Source organism: Brienomyrus brachyistius, chromosome 20 (assembly GCF_023856365.1).
Source record: "Brienomyrus brachyistius isolate T26 chromosome 20, BBRACH_0.4, whole genome shotgun sequence".
NCBI classification, from domain to species: domain Eukaryota; kingdom Metazoa; phylum Chordata; class Actinopteri; order Osteoglossiformes; family Mormyridae; genus Brienomyrus; species Brienomyrus brachyistius.
In genome coordinates, this window is record NC_064552.1 from 5168060 (window position 1) to 5189676 (window position 21617).

The 21617-nt window shown below is 45.5% G+C and overlaps 2 protein-coding genes across 3 annotated transcripts; one reads left to right on the forward strand and one right to left on the reverse strand.

The window, feature by feature from the left end:
* Nucleotides 1-383: 383 nt before the first annotated feature.
* Nucleotides 384-11733, reverse strand: glrx3 (glutaredoxin 3). Of its 2 annotated transcripts, XM_048987571.1 has the most exons (12): nt 11715-11733; nt 11329-11436; nt 8765-8873; nt 6298-6372; nt 5431-5632; nt 3439-3611; nt 3045-3106; nt 2881-2938; nt 2335-2387; nt 1969-2008; nt 1035-1127; nt 384-562 (listed from the first exon to the last, which is right to left on the reverse strand). In XM_048987571.1, exons 2-12 carry the CDS (start codon nt 11403-11405, stop codon nt 512-514), a joined length of 993 nt encoding a protein of 330 aa, XP_048843528.1. In that variant the 5' UTR covers nt 11406-11436; nt 11715-11733; the 3' UTR covers nt 384-511. The 2 variants fall into 2 exon arrangements, with proteins under 2 accessions (XP_048843528.1, XP_048843529.1); XM_048987572.1 differs by lacking the exons at nt 11329-11436; nt 11715-11733 and adding an exon at nt 11115-11240.
* On the forward strand, nt 10809-14799 carry si:ch211-221j21.3 (uncharacterized). The gene is made up of 5 exons (XM_048987573.1): nt 10809-10839; nt 12169-12267; nt 12678-12812; nt 13494-13553; nt 13839-14799. Exons 2-5 carry the CDS (start codon nt 12187-12189, stop codon nt 13866-13868), a joined length of 306 nt encoding a protein of 101 aa, XP_048843530.1. The 5' UTR covers nt 10809-10839; nt 12169-12186; the 3' UTR covers nt 13869-14799.
* Nucleotides 14800-21617: the final 6818 nt, after the last annotated feature.

Below are 21617 nucleotides of genomic sequence, written 5' to 3' on the forward strand. Positions count from 1 at the left end.
TGTAAACATCACGCCCTATTCGGGTTTATAACTTACGCATTTTATCCAAGCTACTTAATGAAAAATTAGGCCCACGCAAGCTTGATTCATCCAAGGGGCAGAACACGTTTCACCCAAATTAAAGAAGGGTTTCCAAATGTTTCGAATGGTTTCAGGAATCATGTAGTTTATATTTTATATACATATAAGAATCTGCCTTTGTTTAAAGCAAAGCATTCTGGGACATACGCTAATGCTAATATCATACCAATCCTGCAGTGAACACTCAGGAAGCTCGATTGCAGGAAAACCTGATTTTTGTAGATGGCTTGAAGGTTATTTTGTATGCATTTCTCCCCGCCCCACCATGATCATTTCAACCATCAAATGAAACGGACACCTCGTCTTTTGCGGCATCATATTTAATCCACCGAGAATGTGCTCCATACAGCACTGGCATTAAGGAACTGATACAGGTACGAGGCTGCTTTAAGCGCTGGAAGTTAAGGTAACAGAATGAGGTCCACGTCCACTAGCATCCGTCCATCAGCACGGACTGGAGCTCGCCGCTTTCCTTCAGCTCCTGCAAAGCCAATAGGAGAGTTTAAGTATGTACACTAATCCCCTGAGGAAACCGGTTACGTATCACTATATTTGGCAAATCTAGTGACTCCTTCTTGGTAAAAGCTGCCCCATTTTCAGTCATCAGGTGGTGTCGTGTGCTGCTGTGACACCTTTCAGCAAACATTTAACGCCGCATAATTGGCGGAAGAAAATAAAAAAAATAAAAAATCAGACCGTTGTTGTGTCAGTACGTGTGAAAACAAATGGGGTTTCACTGCCACCTGGTGGCCAGTCACTGTTAATTCAGGACAGGGCCTGCTAAGGCAGAGTGGAATCTTCAATGAAGCGGAAGTGGGACGTGCTCTGACGTCCCAGAAAGTCTGCTGTTTGGAAAAGCGGATGTTTGTGCCCTTCAGGTGTTGCCTGCTTGGCTGAAAAGGTGTCGGTGCTGAGGATGATGAATGATCACGCTAAAACAACAGCACTCTCACCTTCACTATGTCCAGTCCACCAATAAGCTCCCCCTTCACATACAGCTGAGGGTACGTGGGCCAATTGGAATAAGTCTTTAGTCCCTGTCTAACCTACAGATGGTAAGTGGAGAAAAAAGCAGAATCAGTACTATAGAGAGCTTATTTTACCATATTGTATCGCAAAGACGGTGGTTTTTAAAATCAAGAAAAACATTGTAACTTTTCTACAAGTTCCTGTCCTTCACTCATTTTAAAATTACTCCCTCCTTAAATGGATCATTCATAACATGAAACCTTTAATTATCTTCCTATAATTTACCTTTAATATGAAACCTTAATCTTCACATCATTTTCACTTGAGTTAGGCCACTTTATAAAAGATCTTTTTAGAAAGTTTGATTGACGTTACATGATTTAATTTAGTTTTCGTAATATTTTTACATAAAAGACCTACATTATTTCTTCGTCATAACTGGGACAGAGATGATGAATGTGGGGGATTGGGGGGAGCAGGGGAGTGAATTTGTAGACTTAACAGCGTTCATGAAAGTTGGAATTACAAAAGATCCGGTTAACAGCCAATTATGGTCATTATCTTACGTACACACGATCTGGGTGGCCGATATCATTCAACCTACATTTTGTACTTGCATAAAGTGGCAGGCTTTAAAACTTCTGCACATGTGAACCTGAAGGAGATCATCAGAGACCAGGCAAACTGGAGATACCCTTATCTCTCCTGACTTCGGCACACTGAGGCTGCTCCCTTGCACTTCCTTAAATGCACCCCAAGTCACCGGCCTGTGACTTGCTTGCACACACGCCCCCCCAGCTGCCAGTTACAGTGACCCGGAAAACTCCGGAAACGTCAATTAGCATAAATTTTTAACGCTAAAAAAGCAGGCCCTGGCTGAGGAGACGACGAGGCGGACGTCTCCAGGTCGCCGCTCACCTCCTCGTCGGAGAGTATGTCAAAAGTGTCGAACTCCACACTGCAGAAACCAGACAGACAGGCGCCAGGTCAAGACAGAAGCTCATGAGGGATGGCATAATGGCTCAGATGGAGATAATGTTCTACCAGTCAGACATGAGAAGCGGCTGAGGAACTTTCAGGAAAGTCTTTTGCATACTGGGTTTCCAAGGATCATAAATACTCAATAAATCACTACTGACTCCTGTATGGTGCACTCCCCCTACCCCACCACAACGGTGATGGATATTTCACAGCTAAGATCACGTTCAGATGACTTTTGAAAACAGATTGGTTTTTGTTAATAATATTAATAAAAAACATCAAAAGTGAGATGTTCGTCCTTACCCCTCGTTGTTCAGGATTTCGAGAATCTGACGGCTGAATCCACATTTGGCCCCCTACGTTTATCACAAAACACGCGTAAAGGAGATTAAGCGATTACACAGAACTTGAAAGCCCCCCCCCCTCCCTAACAAAGACCTCTTCCACCGAAGTTGTTTTTCCTCCACATAGCATCGCCCGCCGTCTCTCCCCGCATGAAGGCGATACCCTTCAGACACGTTTTAACAAGCGCCAAGCTCGGAGCGCCAATTGCGGTCTGGGAGGCGATAGCAGGAGGTCTGATGGGCCAGAGAGGGTGGGATCTCATCACCTACACTCCCCTCCCCGTCATTGTTAAGGACCACCTCAGCTCCTCCGTATCAGACATTGAACTGAAAAACAGGACGGCAGCTTCTGCTTTAAAGTCCTTCTTTTGGTACGGTGTGCAGTAAACAACACGCTTCCGTGGTGGGAGGAGAGGTGTGTTTTGCGGGCTGTAACAGAGCCCATATACTGTCCACTTAAAGCCTTTCGGTTCCCTGTTCTTGTCGTTCTATTTGTGCGTCTTACCTGTTTGTTGCCCTTCATGAAGAGCATGACAGGATTCTTGTTGATGAGCGACTTCAACCTGTCCAAGATGGGGGGGGTAGCGTCATCAGCTGAGGGTGCGTGCATTCTGGGGTGAGTCGTGTGTCTGTCGGGGGGGGGGGGGGGTCAACCTCACTCCCTCTTACCTGTCATCTAGTGTCTCTGCCTTCTGGAAAGTGTTTGCCAGTTCGCCTGATTCAACAAGTTCCTGTACCAGACATATATACACACAACAGACAAATAAAAACAGACCTTGGGGACATTGGGGGGGGGGGGGGGGGTTCACACGCTACAAAAAAAAAATGGTTCCAGCTCTCTGCACAGGTGGGCTGCTTGCTTAATGAGGTACTGTGTGTGTGTGTGTGTGTGGGGGGGGGGGTTGCCAGACCCAGGGGCTGGATTATCACAATGAGGAGGTGAGAGAATACCCCCCAGGCTGATTAGCTCCCGCCACCACTATTGGGGGGGGGGGAGGGGGTGTCGTTAGATGGGAGATGCCTCGAGCGATGAAACGGCGAGTTCTGTGACGACGGCGCGCACCTTAACGATGTCCAGCCCCCCCACCAACTCCCCGTTGACGTACACCTGGGGGTACGTGGGCCAGTTGGAGTAGGTCTTCAGGCCCTGCCGCACCTCCTCGTCAGACAGGATGTCGAAGCTGCTGAATTGGATGCTGTGGTCCTTCAGGATCTGCACCATCTGCCGGCTAAATCCTGCCGTCCGTGGAAGGGGTGGGGGGACAATATTTATCTCGCGGCGTGTTCGTATAACAAGACTGTATGATATTATACAACACATCTAAAAGGTACCTTGGGCGAAAATAGCTCAGGGATATATAAAGCAAATAGATATTTTTAACGTTTAATTGGACTAAGAAAGTGAGAGAGAAGAGAATGATGGGTAATCAGTATGCGGCGGCATTAAAATAACGGCGACAAACATTAATGGCTTTTTAAAAAAATATAAAAAAACGCTTTTTTTCAGTGAAAACGGCAACATGGTCCCGCCAGCCTCCTGGCGCTGCTCCTGAACTAGGCCCCGTCGCCTTAAGTAGCATCTGTTATCGTGAGCTGACCGCGGCCAGGGATTGGGCAGAGGAGCGGCGGTGGGCGGGGCTCTGGGTAAAAGGCGCAATCGTGGACGACAGCGGCGGGAGGAGGAGCTTTGCGTTAAACATCATCACAGCATCACTGCCCGCTTAGGAATCCCTCACGCTACGCCGGGTAGCATCTCTTGACAGTGCTATTGATTACAAGCAACTGTGCCCAATTAAAGACACCGTGCTGCATTCATCTCACACCCAGAGGGAGGCAGAGCTTTAACCACTAAGGGAAAGTCCAAAAAAAATAAAAAATCCAGGCAACTATTCTCCCAAGAAACGTCTGTTACACGCTGCGATAAACTGCACCGCCAATACAGGCGTTTAAATTACATAAACTCTAGGCGGACTATCCCCCCCCCATTTCAGCCATCTGTCCGTCCTCCTTCGGCAACGAGCGGAAAAGGGAAGGAAACGGCATCGGCAGGCTTTCCGAGGCAGCGTTCCGACCCGGAACGTCATGCCAGCATTCCGGATCTTTTATTCATGGCGCCCGAGTGCAGGTACGAGCTCAGCGCGTCGCCCCGCAAGGTGAAGCATTAACTTCATGTAGGGCCCTGCAGTGAAACTCTCATTCTCAACCCACCCCCCCTCCGCCCCACCCCCCCCCACCCCCCCACGGCAGGTTCATCTGGGAATTCATTATAAAACAGCCAAAGGGTTGCCACTAATGGCTCTTCTGCTGGCAATATATTAACTCGTTTCTGTTATGCCGGGCAAGCGAGCAGGTCCAGATGCTTTTTATGGCTGCAGGCAACCCGCACCAGACAAGAAAGATAGACCAGCTTTATTTGTTTGCTTGTCTGTTTGAGGGTCACGGATGTTACACCAAGGTACAGCTTGGCTTTGAGTCTACCCTAAATCCACCACACATCCCCCACCCCCCCCCCCCCCAAGACCAGCACTCATCTTGAAGACGCTCCGCATGACAGTTTATTTATAAACAAGGCAGACTGCTTACTAACATTTTAATCCGCAGATGTTATTTCTCTCTCCAGAAAACGTTTGTTCGACCTTTGCGTCGGACCTGGCGGTTTTCGTCGGACGCGGCAAACGGATTTTGCGCGCGGGAAGGAAGCAGCATATCTAAACTGCGGGGACAGACTGTGCGACCGAGAGCGAGATAATTATCAATTGAATCGCTAGAGAGTTAGGTGCAGTACAACAATCAACAGGGAGGAAGGTAAACATGGTACAGGTGTCAATGTGCGTGACTTCTGCAGTGGACTCCCACAGACACCTAATAATGCCGATATATCTGCTACTATATTCACCTGGTGGTAAAAATCGGCATTTTATCCACATAAAGCAACGAGCCATTCGCCCAGGGATCAGCGCTGCCATGTTTTTACTTGGCTGTGAAACGTGATGAGTGTCTCTGAGCTGTCAGTGAGATTAGCACCCTGCTACACGCCCCCAGCCCCCATGTTTACCACAGCGTGGCTCCTGGGCCGAGCCCTTTATAAACAGCATGCAGGGCGCTGCATTGATTAGCCTGCGCAGGCGCTCATTAAGCTCCACTTTGGGGGGGCCCCCTGCACCGGCCGGCTGGGCGGCGCTGGACACCAGCCTCTGGACCATCTTCGTCAGCTCGGGGGCATGGGCTCCGTCCAGTCTGTCAATCTTCCCGCCGCTCTGAGGGGCAACGGCACACAAAAAAAAATAAAAATAAATAAGTAAAACCGAACGAAAAACAATCAATTATTCAGAGGCCCTGTTGCCCAGCAAGCTGCCCGCCAGCCTCTCATCTGATTGGCCGGCTCAAACGGAGGCCGCGGGCTCTCTGGGTGTCTGCAGGTCAGAGTGCCAGTGAGGGAGGGGCCCCGATTCCCGCGATCCTCTTTTGTACTCGCCGACGCCAATCCCACGACTGTCTGCTGACATCCTTGCTGCGAGTGACTCACCAGCTAATACAAACAGAGCCAGCTAAAGGGTATCTATGACACGTTAGCTGAATAGCAGACCAAAAACGCCTGCAAAAAACACCTGCTAAAAACACCTGCTAAAAACACCGGCAGATTGTATTTACATTTATTTTTATTCAGCTGGCGTTTGTAGAAAGCGTCATCCAAGTGAAGGAAATGGCACATATAGGTGCTGTCACAGAGCTGACTAGGCGTAAGCGCAGCTAGGCTGAGCTTCCAGTCAAAGCCCAGGTACGAGAAGCAGCACCAGGTGGATTTTTCAAATCACTTTTTAAAAAAAATAAATAAATAAAAATCGCTAATGTCTACAGTCCGCCGTAACAGGGCCCGCCACGCGTAACAGGGGTCTTGGGGAGTGCACGCCGGTCAGCTTACCTTAAAGAAGAGAAAGGTAGGTACTGAGGAGATCTCGTACTTCTCAGACACCTCCGGCACGGCCTCGGCCTCCAGCTGGAAGGAGACAAGGCCCGAACAAGCGTTTGGTGCTCCTCCCTCCTACACTGCTACAGCACACTGCCGAAAGCACCCGCTGCATTTAAACATGAGCTGTTGTGTTCCGGCTGCTGAGAACATTATTCGTTTCGCCACCAGGCACGCCTTCCAGAGCAAGCCGAGCAAGCGAGCGAGCGAGCGAGAGGGGACATGCTACTCTGAAATTCCTAACCGGCCTACAAGAGCGAAACAAATCCTCTGTCTGTGACGTCTCCTGTTTGCGTCCCGGAAGAATGAATTAGGGGAACGACTGACAGAACCCTCATGTATCCCAGTGTTATTTTATTTCAAACATCTATAGAAAGGCAACAGGAGAAAAATATATTAATCTATATCACTCATATAAAATTAGACTCACAGTTCTTCCATATTTAGTTCTATATTAATCTATATTAGTAAATGCATATTAGACACACAAGGTGATAACAGATTGTAGTGAAAATACTTCAGCGTAATGGATGTTGATATTTGTATGCCGAAGTATGCGTACGTTGCCTAAACGTTGCTTTCTTAAGAACACCGAATCATCATCCGATGGCAGCAGGAATTAGGAAACAGGAAGTGCCAGAGGGACTGTCAGTCGTTACCTGCAGCCCGCCGTGAGTGTGATGTCACACTGGGTTCACGTGAAACGCTTCCAGTCGGTTTGAGACGGGGTGGGGGGTGGCATTTTTTGATGCACTACTGAACCAGTAAATTTTCCAATTGTATTCAGCCACCAGATATTGAAATCCATAAATCACTGACCCCAGTTAGGTCCTGATTACAGCACTTATGTTCTGCCTCAAGCAAAGCAGCCCGCCATCACCTCCGACGGCATCCATCAGTCACGCGATCCTAGAGGACACGTGCTAGTGCACATGTGTATGTGTGTGTGTGTGTGTGTGTGTGTGTGAACACTGCTGCCTCTACGGTGAAGCCTGCTGAGAAACAGTTACAAACTGATGCTTAAATCGCATTAATGTTTCCATGATCCTAGGGCCCACAAGCAACACGGGAAGACCACTGCAGCGTGCAAATATGCACAAACATACACACACACACACACACACACACGCACGCACGCACGCACGCACGCCCGCCCGCACGCTCACGTGCACACCATGCGGGGAGGGGCGTCAACAGCAATGAGCATGGTTTCAAATTCGGAGAGAAGCAATGCCCTGGGGGGGGCACGATAACAGGGAAGGTTCACTCTGTATATGAACACGGATTTTCGCCTGCGGGGGGGGATGGCCGCAGAAATGGCTGAAGGGCGGGGAGCCAAGACAGCCACCTCTCCACAGCACATCCCACCACCTCCGCTCTCTACCCACCCCCGCCTCCCCCTGCCCCGCGGCCCCTGCTGATCTCTGATCAGTGCTCAGCTCATCAGCGGCGCAGATATAAACTTAAGGCAACACCTACTGTAGCTCCCCTCAGCCCCGCCCTGCCCCCCCGGGCTATGCACGCTCTCATTCTGACACGCTGTAAATTCAGTCATTTTAAAAACGATTTAGAAGCTGACGCAGCCCCTCTATTTCGGCTGTGCTATTTTTATAATGGTGTATAGCCTCCCGCCAGGCGTTTCATACGTCTAAAGTAGGCAAATCTATAACAAATAGTCACACGACGATGGATCAGCTTCACTCACAATTAGTACCTGAAGAAGCAATTAAGAGTGACTGATTGTCAGCACCGTCGGCAAATGAGCTGCATTCATTTTGCCGCCACTGCCGGGCAATTGGGCGCTGAGGGGGGCGGGGCTCTGAGGAAGCCCCGCCCAGGTAGGCTATACCAGGCCACCACGTCCTCTGAGGCCGCAGAAAACGGCTCTGAGAGTTTTGACCGGAGTCAAAGTAATTCAAGGGTAGAGATGGGGGGGGGCGGGTCTGCCAGGGTGGGAGATGGAGAGTGAAAAATCTATTAAAATCGGGGTAGGGGGTGGTGGTGTAGTTTAAAGCAAACCTTGCAGAAATAACAGAGATCAATCAGCACAGTGGCCGCGTTAGCGACAGAACACCTTGGAGTATAAGCTCACTTTTCTCTGTCATCTGTTTTGGGTCAGAAAAAGGGCCCATTTCTGATTCCTGGGCAGAATCAGCCCATGCAGTCCTGCTAAAGGGTTCTATAATTCAGTATAATTTGTCTGGGTGTTAATCACTTCTCTGCGTAAATTGCCGCCGTCCAGAAACAAGGTACTTTAACTCGGTTTGCTTTGCCTAATGCTGCATTAATTTCACGCGCTTTAAACCCTCGCAGGCTTTTAACAAAGATTAAAATGGTATAAACTTCGGCTGTATGAAGGGCACAGCCGAACAGTCTTCTTGAAGCGCTCAGGCGGGTTGGAAGTCCGGCGGCGGCGACGCACCTTGACGAACGTGACGTGCGGATGCTGCTTGGCCAGCTCCTCCATCACACCGTTCATCTGCTCGCACTGTGGGGCCCATGGCGCGCAGAAGTGGACCACGGAGAGCGAGCTGGGGCGGGGAGAAGGGGTCAGCGTCAGCTCTCAGAAAGTGAGAGAGGCCCAGCTGCTGCCTCAAAGCGCACGGAAAGAAATGGCTCAAACCGCAGGATATCGGGCCCCGCCGACTTGCCTCCGGTAGCTGACCCTTTTATGGAACGCTACATCCATCTGAACGCCTGGATGCTTTTCTGGACGGAATTCAGGTTAATTACCTGGTGCAAGGTCACTAAGGAGGACCCCTGCCGGGGCCCAGCAGCCTGCAAGTTACGGCAAGGACTACATCTGCGGAACTGGCTTCGCGTCTCTGCGCAAACGGTACCAAACCTGGACACCGAACTCATGGAGACACGGGATCGCGTTTACCCAGTGAAAGCGCCGCACCTCACTTTCAACAAAGCCATGCACTCAGTAGGCCAGCGGCAGCGATCAGGCGAGACGCCACCGGCAATTCAAAGGAAGATCAGAACTAACAAACCAGTTATATTTAGTGTGCGTAATATTTAACAGCAGTAAGTGAGACAGAGAGACTACCCTCAGGAGGAAGAAGCAGCGACTGCACTGCTGTGTAAGAAAGGAGGCTGTCACTGTCTCAGTCAGATAGTTAATGCATTTATTTATTTTTTGCCTCAATCAAAAAATAAATCCTACTTCATCTAATCTATTTAAGTAGAAAACCCTTTTCAAACTGCGCCCTTCGCTAAGCTAAAATGATTTTTGGCCTAAAACATACAAGACACACAGTGTGACAGGCTCACAATGATGCGGATTCAGAAAGACATCAACGCCACAAGCTAAACGCACATCGGTGGAGTCCAAGCAAATGCAGCCGATGCAACTTTGCTGTGATGTTGACCCTTCAAAACTATGGAGAACGGTTAATGGGAAGAAAGTGCTTTTTAAAATGTACGATATTAACAAGTGGCAAGTTCTCAGACGTTTTTCTAATTCACACCTGCCACACACAGGAGGCATGTGAATAAAATGTCTAACTACTGCTCCTTTGCGTAATGTAACTGTCTGACCTCCGCCATTGAGCACAAAGACAGACATCATAAAAGGTCCGATGCAGGAATACAGCGGACGTACGGTGTGAAAATATAGGTAAAAGGGAGGGACCATGCCATTTTTATACTACAGTAAAATTAATTTATAACGGACTTCAAGGGACCTGGCAAAACAGTTTGTTATATTCAGAGTTGCTGTATGTCCAGAACACAACTACAGAACACCATTTACTCATGCCACACCCCAGCAGACACACTTGTGGTATAGATTATTATATCGCACAAGTAGTAATTCAACTTCACCTGACCAGATGCGTCACTATTAATAATCCTAGGTATCTGCGCTGGATATCACCGTTATAGCCGAACAAAATTACAGCTAGAAGAGGCCCTGGAGACCAAATTGTTTGCCTGTTATAGACGATATTCCGTTATAAGCGAGTACTCTATAACGGGATTTTACTGTATTGAATTGTGTGCGCCAACATAGTACTGGCTATGGACAATACAACGATAAAATTAAAAATACAATAATAATACACATATCACAATAAAAAAAAAAAAAAACAGGAAATATCGTGCTTTACAGTTTATAGTACTTCGGTAATTCATTTCGGTAATTATGGACCATTTACTTAGAATTTCTATGTATTCAGGCTGAAAAGTACTGAATCATAAGATCCACCTTGAAAATTAAGTTTTAATACCGGCAGGTTTCTTCCATTTATATTTTAAAACAACCAGTCAATTTGTCTTTCGTCTTTTAGTTGTCTTTGGTCTCTTAAAGAAAATGCGATTTGATTAATTGAAAGATCGATTCTCGAAGGTCAATTAATATCAAGTATACGAACGTATTTAACAGAATGAAACTGGAGATGACAAGGTCCCTAAATGGGGGGGCTGCAGAAAATGCATTACAAGTCGCTCCTTGAATGACTGTCAGTCACAGTCCTTGTCACCGGAAAAAGGCAGGTGAGTCCCTGGACGGCCTACAGAATGCACAATATCAAAAGAAGGACAGGAATTTCCTTTAGTGATATCACTTTAGATATTCATGAGTACTGAGAGAAGTAGCAGAAACTAAGGATATGTGTTGAGAGATTTTATCAGTAACACAAAAATATCCATTCCACAGACTGACTCTCATACACCGCATTACACCTAATGGCCTGTAAGCCCATGAAATCCGGGAAAAAAGTAAAACCTTAAAATGCAGCCAACAATCGTACGAGTTAATCAATCCTCACCTGAAAGACAACACATTTTGAGACCTTAATCAGGCAAATTTACACGAAAGCACAAAAATACGCTCGTTAGCCAAATAGCTGTCTCTCAACGAGCAACTTGAGGGCTAAACCTTTGGCATACACCTACAGCGTTCAAAAGTACCCTAACAAACGGTCGTTTTCAATAGATTAACTTAGAAGCTCTTCCCCGGTTATGTTACTAGGGCTAAAATACCTGCCAGCTCTGTTTAAAAGGTCCTCAAACTGCTGCCGAGACGAAGCTTCCACAAAATTCGCCATGCTTCCAGGCATAAGTAATGGATCACCGAGCGTTTGCGTTGGCCTGCGTAGAAAGAACTAGGCATTACTATCTGCACTAACACGAGACGCAGTAAATGCACTGAAACCGGATCGGTTAATCTAATATTAGTAAGGAGGAGCGTTAAACAAGATAAGTAATCCTAAATTAGTTGTTCAAAATCTAACGATGTATAGAGGTACAGATAGATAATATATTTGTTGTTTTATTATTTGAATAATTGTCAATTCCCACATGCTTCTCTAATAAACGCACTACAGATGCTGCTAATAAATGTGGAATGCATGTAAGTAATAACGAACTTTTTTAATGATGGGGTATTTTCTCCAAATTACTTTGTACACAGCATTCTCTAGAAGTGAGTACTGAAGAGTGGCGAAGCTTTATACCTCACAAAGATGGCTGACCCTTACGTACGGGTAGCGGGCTGCTCAGCGCGCGATTTCATTGGCTATTTTATTTTCGCAACGCGCTCCATCAAAAACGTGTTTTGCACATCTAGTGAACGAGGAAGGAGTAATTTATTATCTGATGAAGAGGTCTTGAAAGTGTGTTGATCTTTTGCTTTTCGTCCTAAGCAGCTTTAACCGCCAGCTCTTCATTAATGGAAAAAAGCTGCATAATGTACATTAGCTACGGTATATGATAGATTGGCATTTCCTTATTGTTATTTTGAAAGATAATAACAAGCATCAGGTGTATTTACTTGAATTGGTTGTATAGTTACTAAATAAGGTAAGATTTGTTGTGTACCAGGTTCCAGTCGCCGCTTCGATGGACTGTATGCTTGCTTCGCAAAACAAAAGACCCCTCGAAGGAGGCGATCTGGAGGGCTGGAATCACCGCGGTCCGTCTGTAAGTGAAGATATTTACTGCCTGGCAATGTACAGATTACATTATCACTTGTAATTATGTGAGAAAGTATTTTTAGTGTCCGTCCTGTTTATGTTGTAGGTGCGACCTTTCTTTAGTTCGTCTTGCTGATGTTGTTCTCACTTTTGCCAGCTATGTTCTATTTTAAGTTTTGACATTAATGATACCAGAATAGATCCAGTAACGTATCCTTACTTTAACATGCAAAATAGCCGATGTTCCTTCGTATAAGGAAGTTTTTTTTTTATTTATTACTTTTAATAAGGAATTTTTTATATTATGGTAGGTGAGGCCGTGGAGGGACTCTGGAAGATAACTGTTCAACTGGTTAGGCTGATCACAGTGTTTGTTTGCCCACCTCTACAAATTTGACCTTCATTTCTCTACTTTAGAAAAAGTTTTGCAGTGGCTTGGGAGCTGGCGACAAGGCTGAGTGTGCAGGGATGGTCGACTGCTCCATGGCAACCTTGGAGAAGCAGGGCGCCCACGGCGGGGCGGCGATGCGGTTTGACAGCGGCCCGAACGCGGTACGCGGCTCCACGGCCCGGGCTCCTGAGCAAGATTACGGCTCCTTGATAAAAATCGCCGTTTGGGAAACACGATTTAAGTTCAAGGTTCAAGTCTTACAAAACAAAACGCATAGCTTTCACTTCCGTGAGCGGTGACTTTCATTTAAAGTCATTAATAATTTTATGGGAAATAAACTGAATTGCCGCAGTAAAACTATAGTTTAAGTACTTTGTTCAAGGCTGGAAAAACAGGCTTGTTATACAACTGGAAAAAGCAACTTTGTTTACGGAGTAATTTTCTTAACCACTGCGCCATCTTCTGGTCTTTTAATAAAGGACATTTATCCCCAGTTTGTTAATACATTGACGTAAGATAACTCTTCTGTCAAGAAAACAATGTAAAATGATCTTTGGCAAACACAATGAATGAAATATGTACATAAATGGGGGTTATGTGGGGGTTTCTTGGGAATGCTTGTAAAGAAAGGTTGTTTTAATTCAAGCCAAAAGTTTGTGTTGTATGTTCTCTCTCTGGTCAAAAGTCAAAGTTGCCTACTGCTAAGTCAGTTAGTGTACACTTGGACACAGGGATATCAGAAAATACCACATGTTATCTGTATTCCGCTCTTTAATACTGGCAGGTGTTCTGGCCTTACTTTAGCGCTTTTGATGTTTTGTTGTGTGTGTGACTTTGAACAGGGGTACACCCTTCAGGCTGGAAGCTCTGGACAGTGCCTTCGGTGCATGGCAGGAGAGTCGGTGGGTCATCTTTCCATAGCCACGCTGTTCTGGTCCTAATTAGGATGTGGGCGTGTTTTTGTGTACCAGCCAATCAGCAGCTCTGGTTCTCTGCACTCATGCTTTAATCTTGTAACATTTTCTCTGATTGGGTATTGTCTTTTAGATACGTTTGAACTGAAATGGTCTTCTTACCAAGGTAGTCATACTGCTTAGCTAGGTTCACTCCAGATATAACAAACTCGAGTCTAATTCGGCTCGGCATTTCGAACTTCAGTTAACATTTTATTTCCTCTTTTTCCCCAGGGTCACATTAACCACATCTTGGGATACTGATCACTTTGGGAGTTTAGTTTCTTCCAAGAACTAAACGTCAAGGAAAGCAGAGGATCTACAGGAGATTTTTTTTTTGTTATTACGAGGATATTAAAACGTCTGCCTCAGCACTCCACCCTTCGTGCCTTGGGTAGCGTTTAGCCAAGAACTGTGTCGCTCTGAAATCTACACTGTGTTTTACGATAAAATGTGCCACCTTTTAACAAAGGGCTACTTAGGAATGACAATTACACAGAGGGTTAGATCCTACAAGAGGGGTCTGGGTTTGTGCTAATTGGTTTAGCTAGATGATACAATATAAGCGTAGTGGAGAACGGCAGCTTTAATTGTCTCCATTTTTGGAGGCAGACTTTTAAAATGTAGCCAGTTAAAAATGTAGCTGCTTTAGTTTTAGAGACTTTTTTATCTCTAAATATCATCATAATATGTGCATATAAGGTATGGAAGTAATGATTGGACCGTTTCATATGAATAACTTAGTATGTTAAAATATCAGAATACTGAATATTGTGGAATTAATATATGGTCATTCTAATAAATGAAAGGTGAGCTGTTTGAATTTATAAATCTTCATTCCAATTCCCGGTTCTTAAGCGTTTATAGTATTATTTGCCCTTTCCAGTCCAAGAGAACGCTTTGAAACTGGCTGATTCTTCATATTTGCCATTATTTGGAAATCGGATCAAACACTATTGGGAATGTTAACCCAATGTAAACTGGGAAACATAATTTTTTGATTAGAACTGAAGAAGTGTGTGGCCAATATACAGGTTTCTAAGTTGAATTTTATAATTTATAATTATAATTTTATATAGGTGAGTTCCTACAATCTTCTGCCACTTGTAAGTGAAGCTTTTAATTAGTGTCAGATTTGTAAACTTTTTTTTGTTTTTATGTCACTAATGGAGTAAATAAAATAACATGCACTAGAGTGAGTTTTGCTTCAATTGTGATATAATGTAATAAATGTGGTATAACTGAATGTTTCACAGCAGCGCTCTCCCACTTGCCTCTGTGGACACAAGGTGGCGCTGTGTCATTTGTAATGAATTCGGAAATAGAATTTTTTTTTCCCTCTTCAACACTCAGGTAGCTCCTATAGTGTCTGTCTTCGTGTCGATGTGCTATTCCAGAATAATGTAATTGGGTATATCAAAGTCAGTTAATTTGCATTTTTTTCAACGTACGTTAAACTGCTGACGGTGTCATTGGTCGTGATGGAGCGCTGCCTTTCGTCATTTAAGGAGATATTAAACGTGATTTATCGCAGCCCTGCCACGATGCTCCCTGCCCTGGGTTAGCAGTTACAGAACAAGGATGGATGGATTGCCACAATGTTTGGCTTAGGCCAAAATTTTAAGGGCTGCATCGCTGTTTCTCAATATTTAAGGTGTCGGACTCTGGGTTTGTAGGGTTGCATTTCCTGTAGGTGTAATCCTGCTGGTCTCGCATCACATGCATTTTTATGTATTAATTTTCATGCATTTGGTTTCAGGCGTCCATTATCGTGCGTTGAAATTTCACATAATCCCCAGAACTCATTTCCTTCAGACTCGTCCATAAATTGGGCATCTCCCTCGAAATTTTGGATGGCTTTTGTTTAAAGGATGGGCCTCTCTTTTAATGCCACCGCAGTCGGCCCACCTCATAAGACGCCACTCCGTCATAGCGGCTTTGCAATACCTCTGGTATTGCTTTTAATCATAGATCTCATAGCTTCTGCTCCCCCCCCCCCCCCCTCCCGTTCCAGAGGAATTACTTTAGCACAAAAGAAGCAATTGGGAAAGGCTAAAGTTTGTAGTAAGTCAACCAAGATGGATTTATGTGTATTACTGGCAGGTCTGTGCTGTGCTTCCCGAATACAGCGCGGAACACATGGAGAAATGAGAGAGCATTCTGGGACAAAGCCTGACCTTGGGGAAAGGCTGACAGAGTCTAGATATTCAATAATGGAAGACAATAAAGGGCCGTTCCTCTAACCTGCTGCAATATGCTACATGTATAAGAAGCTTAACAACTAATAAAAGGAAAAAGTCTTCGCACTCATATTTGAAGATTACCGCACACCCTTCTGGGGCCAATATATATAAAAAAGGGCCTTAATGAGCTGGTCAGAGAGTGAGACCCGCAGACTGTTTCCTAATGGATACTGCTGTACAGCCCTTTTAATATCGTCTGGCTGCGATGGTGGAGACTCAAGGAACAGAATGGTAGCTTTCATTAGGAGGCGAGAGTGCCGAGAAGTATAAAAAGTTCATTTTTTTTTCTAGTTTAACATTTTATAAACCTTTATTTTTCGTTCTTTAACAAAATGGATTTTATTTTACGAAATTACTCCGATGATGGAGGTCCTGGCGATAGCGCGAGGGACCTTCAGCCTCGGACTTGTACCTTTTCCATATTCCAAGTCCCTCACAATGTGGAGGTAAGAATAGCACCAACTACAGTAACTATGATTGTTGTCTCTGCTGCTTTCCAAACTCGGGCCATTTTGTTTTTTATGAATGTGTCCTTAACAGGGTCCCATATACTCTTTCAGCATTTCCCGCGACTTTGTTTATCTCTCTTTGATCCGCTGTATTTCAGTTAAAGTTACACCCATGTACTGCAAGGTGAAACTGTCATCATTGTTTCTTACGGGAACTTTATACCCGTGGAGTCTCCCCCCCCCCCCAAAAAAAAAAAAGTAGCCCCCCTTAGTAACAGAATTCTCCAAAGATGCAGAACAAAAGATTGCACACAAAGACACAATTTCATGTTCTCCTCAGCGTTACTGCAATGCGTCGTTCCCCTCCGAGTTTGTCACTAGCTCCTGTTTTTTCCGAGAGCCAAACACGAATTGGACACGACGGTTTTAGGAATTCAGTCGCGAGCAACACTGAAATCCATCAAAGACAAATACCTACCCAATGAGGGGAATATATGCAGGAGTTTGCCTTCCTTTCTTGTATTCTGAAATGCATATTGCATTTATAATGCTAAAATTTATTCATATACTTAAAAAAAATATATCTGTCCCCGAAAGGATGAAAAGCACACGGTGTATTAATGTTCTCGACGTCCTTGGAGTCCCGAGATCTACCTGTTCCACACTTTTTCATGTGCCTGCTTCCGGAGCTTTTACCAGCAGCTGTGCGTAATTTTTTAAGAGGGTGTCTGACCTTGAAGTAACAGTGCTTTTGACCTTACTGGAGCTGCAGCTGGTGAACGACAGATATGAATAGCAGACGCTTAAAACTATCGCCCGAGTAACGTTATCGGTAGCTGCGAGGTCAGTGTCGCGTCCACACGTGGAGTCGCATGTGAAGGGGACTGTCCCTCGTGCGAGTCGGCTCTCTCACCTGTAAATCTGGTCCTTCTGTGTGTGACCAGGCTAGGTCAGCTGGTTACTTTGGAACTGGCCCGCAGATCTATGTCTAGACAATATGCGTTTGTTTTTGTTTTTTTCTCCCACATATCAAACACACCTTGTTGATATCGACGGTCAGAGATCAATAAAAGTTCTCTGTGCAAACATCGTATCCTGTAGTCATGGGAGGATTTTTATTAATGTTATATTATAAGGCTGTTTCTGGACAGCCAGGAAGCAACGTGTAAAATGTGTACCGGGGAAAGATTAGAGGGACAGGAAGGAGCAGCATACGAGTAACTGCTCTGGTATAATAAGGAGACGACAAAGAAGGACACTGACACTGTGTGTGTGTTTCGGGAATTCCTTTATTCACAGAAAATGTTCAGTAAAATAATCCCATTATGCTCGCCACCATCTAATTCAGCGGAAACACTCAGGGTGTAACTTATCTTATAATGCAATTCATATACAAAGCAGGCTGTAGTTTGATGAAGTATAATTTACACAGAGGCGTAATCATTTTAGTATATCTCTCCAGAAACTAACTGCAGGAACTTTGCCACCCGTGTTGGATAGACAACAAACACTCTGAAAACTTTTAAAATTTAAAATTTAAAATTTTAAAATGAAGGAAAATGGAATCTTGCAGATTCACATTCTTTTTAAAGGCTATGTACACTCAGAAAAGAGTACCAGTTTGTACCCTTGCTTGTCACTGGGTCTGTACCCTCAAGGGTCTGCCAGTTGTACCCTTAGCTGTAGGTGATTGTACCTTTTAAAGTACAGAAATTGACTCTGAGGAACATTTTTGTATCACTGGGGTACATTAGTGTTTGTACGTTGGGGAGTCTTGTTCTTTACCTTAAAAGGTACAGAATTGTGAGGTACTGTCCCAGTGACCAGTAACAAGCAAAAGGTACAAACTGGTACCCTTTTTTCTGAGATTATTATTAATGTGCTTTACTAGTCTTGTTCTACGGTGCATGAGACAACCACGTAGAATCGAGTGCTGACATTTCGTCAGTGTAACACTGGGTCCTGCTACTAGTTGAATCACTTGTCGTATCACCAGCCTTCTGGATGAGTATCAAGCAGACGGACAAAGAGCTGAATTTAGTCGAATGCAAGGTGAGATAAGAAGGCACAGGGAGGAAATGCACAGGAGACAAAGGTAAAATGCAATGCCGATGTCCTCCACCCCCTGCCCCCCACCCCAGAAAAGAATAAAGTCCCAATTACTAGTGAATAAGGCCTGCTGTGTTACCTTAACATGCTTGCTGCATCTAAACCCGCATTTTTTTCCATCTCTTCAGATCATTCTTGCTGGAGACTCTTGCTGGGGAGCTGTCTGGCTTCCTTAAAGGTTAAATCAAGTCTGTGTCAAAGACAGAGAGGCACCTCAGTGTCCCGGGGGGGTTAAAGGTGAGAGGAGCTGCGATTAACCTTGCTTAACTGTTAAGGATCATTTTATCCCTCGTAATGTTACAGATGTCTCTGTTTTGAAAGATGGCATTAATTACGTAAATCTTACATTGTTATGACAATCAGTCACGCTAATTCTTCATGCAATTAAATTATTGCTTTTTTTCCCACCTCCAGCAAAAAACTTCTCGACGCCGAGATGTCCCTTTGATAATTACTAAAAATTAAATAGAGATTTTATAAACATAATTAAGAAGAGCGAAAACTGTCAGACTCTTGTAGTGCCGGTAACTCAGATTAACTTTTTGATTTCCCAGAAATACAATTACCGTCACATCACTGTGTATATCAACAACAAAAAAAAAAATGCTGCGAGTGCTGTAGCCCGGAGGAATACAATTCAACACAACACAAAAACAGAATATGGCTGGGCTGTCAGTAGCTGAACACTGCAGTCTCATTTATTTTTATGCACTTACTGCCTATAAATCAACAATACCTACTAATACATGAACGGATCCTGGCATTTTCGCAGTTTTATACAACGTCGAGTTCTGTTCGAGGACCGGAACCCTGCACCCAAATGTGCGTTGTTCTCATTTCGAAGCAGCTCGCCCTTGTTTACGGGAAGATAATTCACAGTGAGGGGAACCCCCCCCACCCCCCCCCCCCCCGACACACACCGACAGAGGGGAGCGGACCTTGCTCGACTATCTCCAGTTTCTAGCATGCTGTCGCAAGGGGGGTGTTTTGCGCTGTAAGATATTACTGGTTCCCACTCCAAGAGGCTGGGTTCCCGTACAGCTGTGCGGCGTGATGCTCCTGGACCATGACCAAACAAATTACAGCTGAAATGGGGAACAGCTCTCCTTCGACTTGACACCCGGTGCCCATGCTGCCGATCGAGCTAAGTGTTTGTCTTGTAATGGTCTGCTGATTTTTCCGCTGGATGAGCTTCCTGCCCGTACACCATCCCGGAACACGGTTTGCCTTTCCTGCAGATTAACTATTAGTTTTGTAACCAGTTTTCCAAAACGATCATGCAGTCTCTGGCCACTTTGTTACAAATACTGGCCCATTAATGCAAACATACTGATCCTGCAAGCAGGATATTTATGACTGTTACTGAATGCATAACTGCACGCAGGTCAGGCACAGGCTCCGCTGCTGTGTGGCTGAACATCAGAATGGCCGAGACACGTGTTCTGAGCGATTTCACACGTGATACGATTGTAGGTGCCATACCTGCCGGTTTCAGCAGCTCAGAAACAGCCGACCCTCCTGGGATTCTCACACGCTGCGGTGTCTAAGGCTTGCAGAGAATGGCGTCACGAACAAAACACGTCCAGTCAATGGCGTTTCTGTGGCCGAAAATGCTGCGTTAATGGGAGAGGTTAGCGGAGAATGGGCAGGCTCCTTACGACTAAGAGGATGGCCATGAGTGGAAAAGTAACAGCCCAGTACATGTATGTGGCATGTATGATTCAGGCTTGGAGCAATACCACCAAGTTTGATTCTGGACTTTGGGGCCTCATGCCCCAGAGTGTTTCTCTGTCATTGGTACCATCAGAACCTCCGAAAGAGGCACCCCTGGGGTTAGAGACAGATGGGGAAGGAGGCAGAAGAGCGGCCGGTGAAATGAAGATGGAAAAGGGGCTGAGAGGCACCGTCGTTGCTGGAAAGCCGGCGGAAGAGTTGGAGCCACTGGAGTGAAACAGCTTTGGCCTGAGGCACAGCAGGAGTGGGAGATGTATGGCCTGTTGTCACGGAGATTCAGCAAAACTACACCTTCACCTTGGTGTGACTATCGGCATCTTCGACGGCTCATCGCAACGCCGTTCATCTGCACGTTTCCTTTTTGGGTTTTTTGAGGCTCTGCGACGAGACAGTATGACAGCCCATTACCCCCGATTTTAGACGTTTGATGTGCGCTCTCGTCCGTCCTCGTGAATCTCCGTCCCGAGTTCTCTGCCTCCTAATTGCCGCCGTGAAGCTGAGACTGCAGCTGCAAAGTGGAATTCTCTGCCTGGCTGATTCTCTCCCATCTACGCTGCGTTCGACCTCCTCGCCGGCCAATGACAATGCACTAATTTGGGCTCATTGCGTAACTGCTACTACAGGAACATTTTACTAGGTTATTGCACTGCAGTCGCCACCGGAGCGTCTGTTCGAGGTTCTGCCACTGTTCAATCGCTCTCGGAGAAAGTGAAGTGAGTTAGGACACACAGCCCCCCCCCCCCCCCCCCCATCACTCATTAAGCAAGTTTGTGGGTTTGCCTGGCTGAAGACAATGCAGCCAACATGCCACTGCACGTTTCTTCCTGATATGCTGTGAGATTGACCTGAAGTGCTGATCTCCATCAGAGTGTATTGTAACGTCAGTGCCCTCCGTAGGCTGAATTGCTATTTAAATCATCATCATCCATCATCATCATCATCATTTTGCCACCGGATTTCTTAGTGAGAGTCGCGGCACTGTAGAAACAGATCATCTATAACACAGAACAAGTTATCAGTCAGACATAAAACCTTTCTAACTAGCCGATTACGAGAGAAAATATATGTATCCGTCTTGCATGTCTGCTTCTTCCCTGCCGTGTATGAGAACTTGTATTTTGTTATCGGCCTAGAATGAATGAAACAGGCGTCGGATCTGTGACACAGATGAGTTAAAAGCAGGAGCACAGTCAACATCAGCTGATCAGACAACGGGCCCAGCGTCTCTCCCGTCTTCGTGCGTTAGTGGTAAAAGTAGGACAAGTCACCGCTGGGGTGTTTCCTGTATGATAATTACATTCTTACTGGGTTTTTTGTGTGCTTGGAAAGACTATTCAGACACTATCACACTAATCAACGACGTCCAGCGTAACACAACGCGGCTACACACACCGACGGTAGTGCTACGGAAAAGGTTGCAAGCAAAAGAGATGCATCTCAACTCGCATGCGGAGTTTCTGCTTGCTGTGTAATTTAAC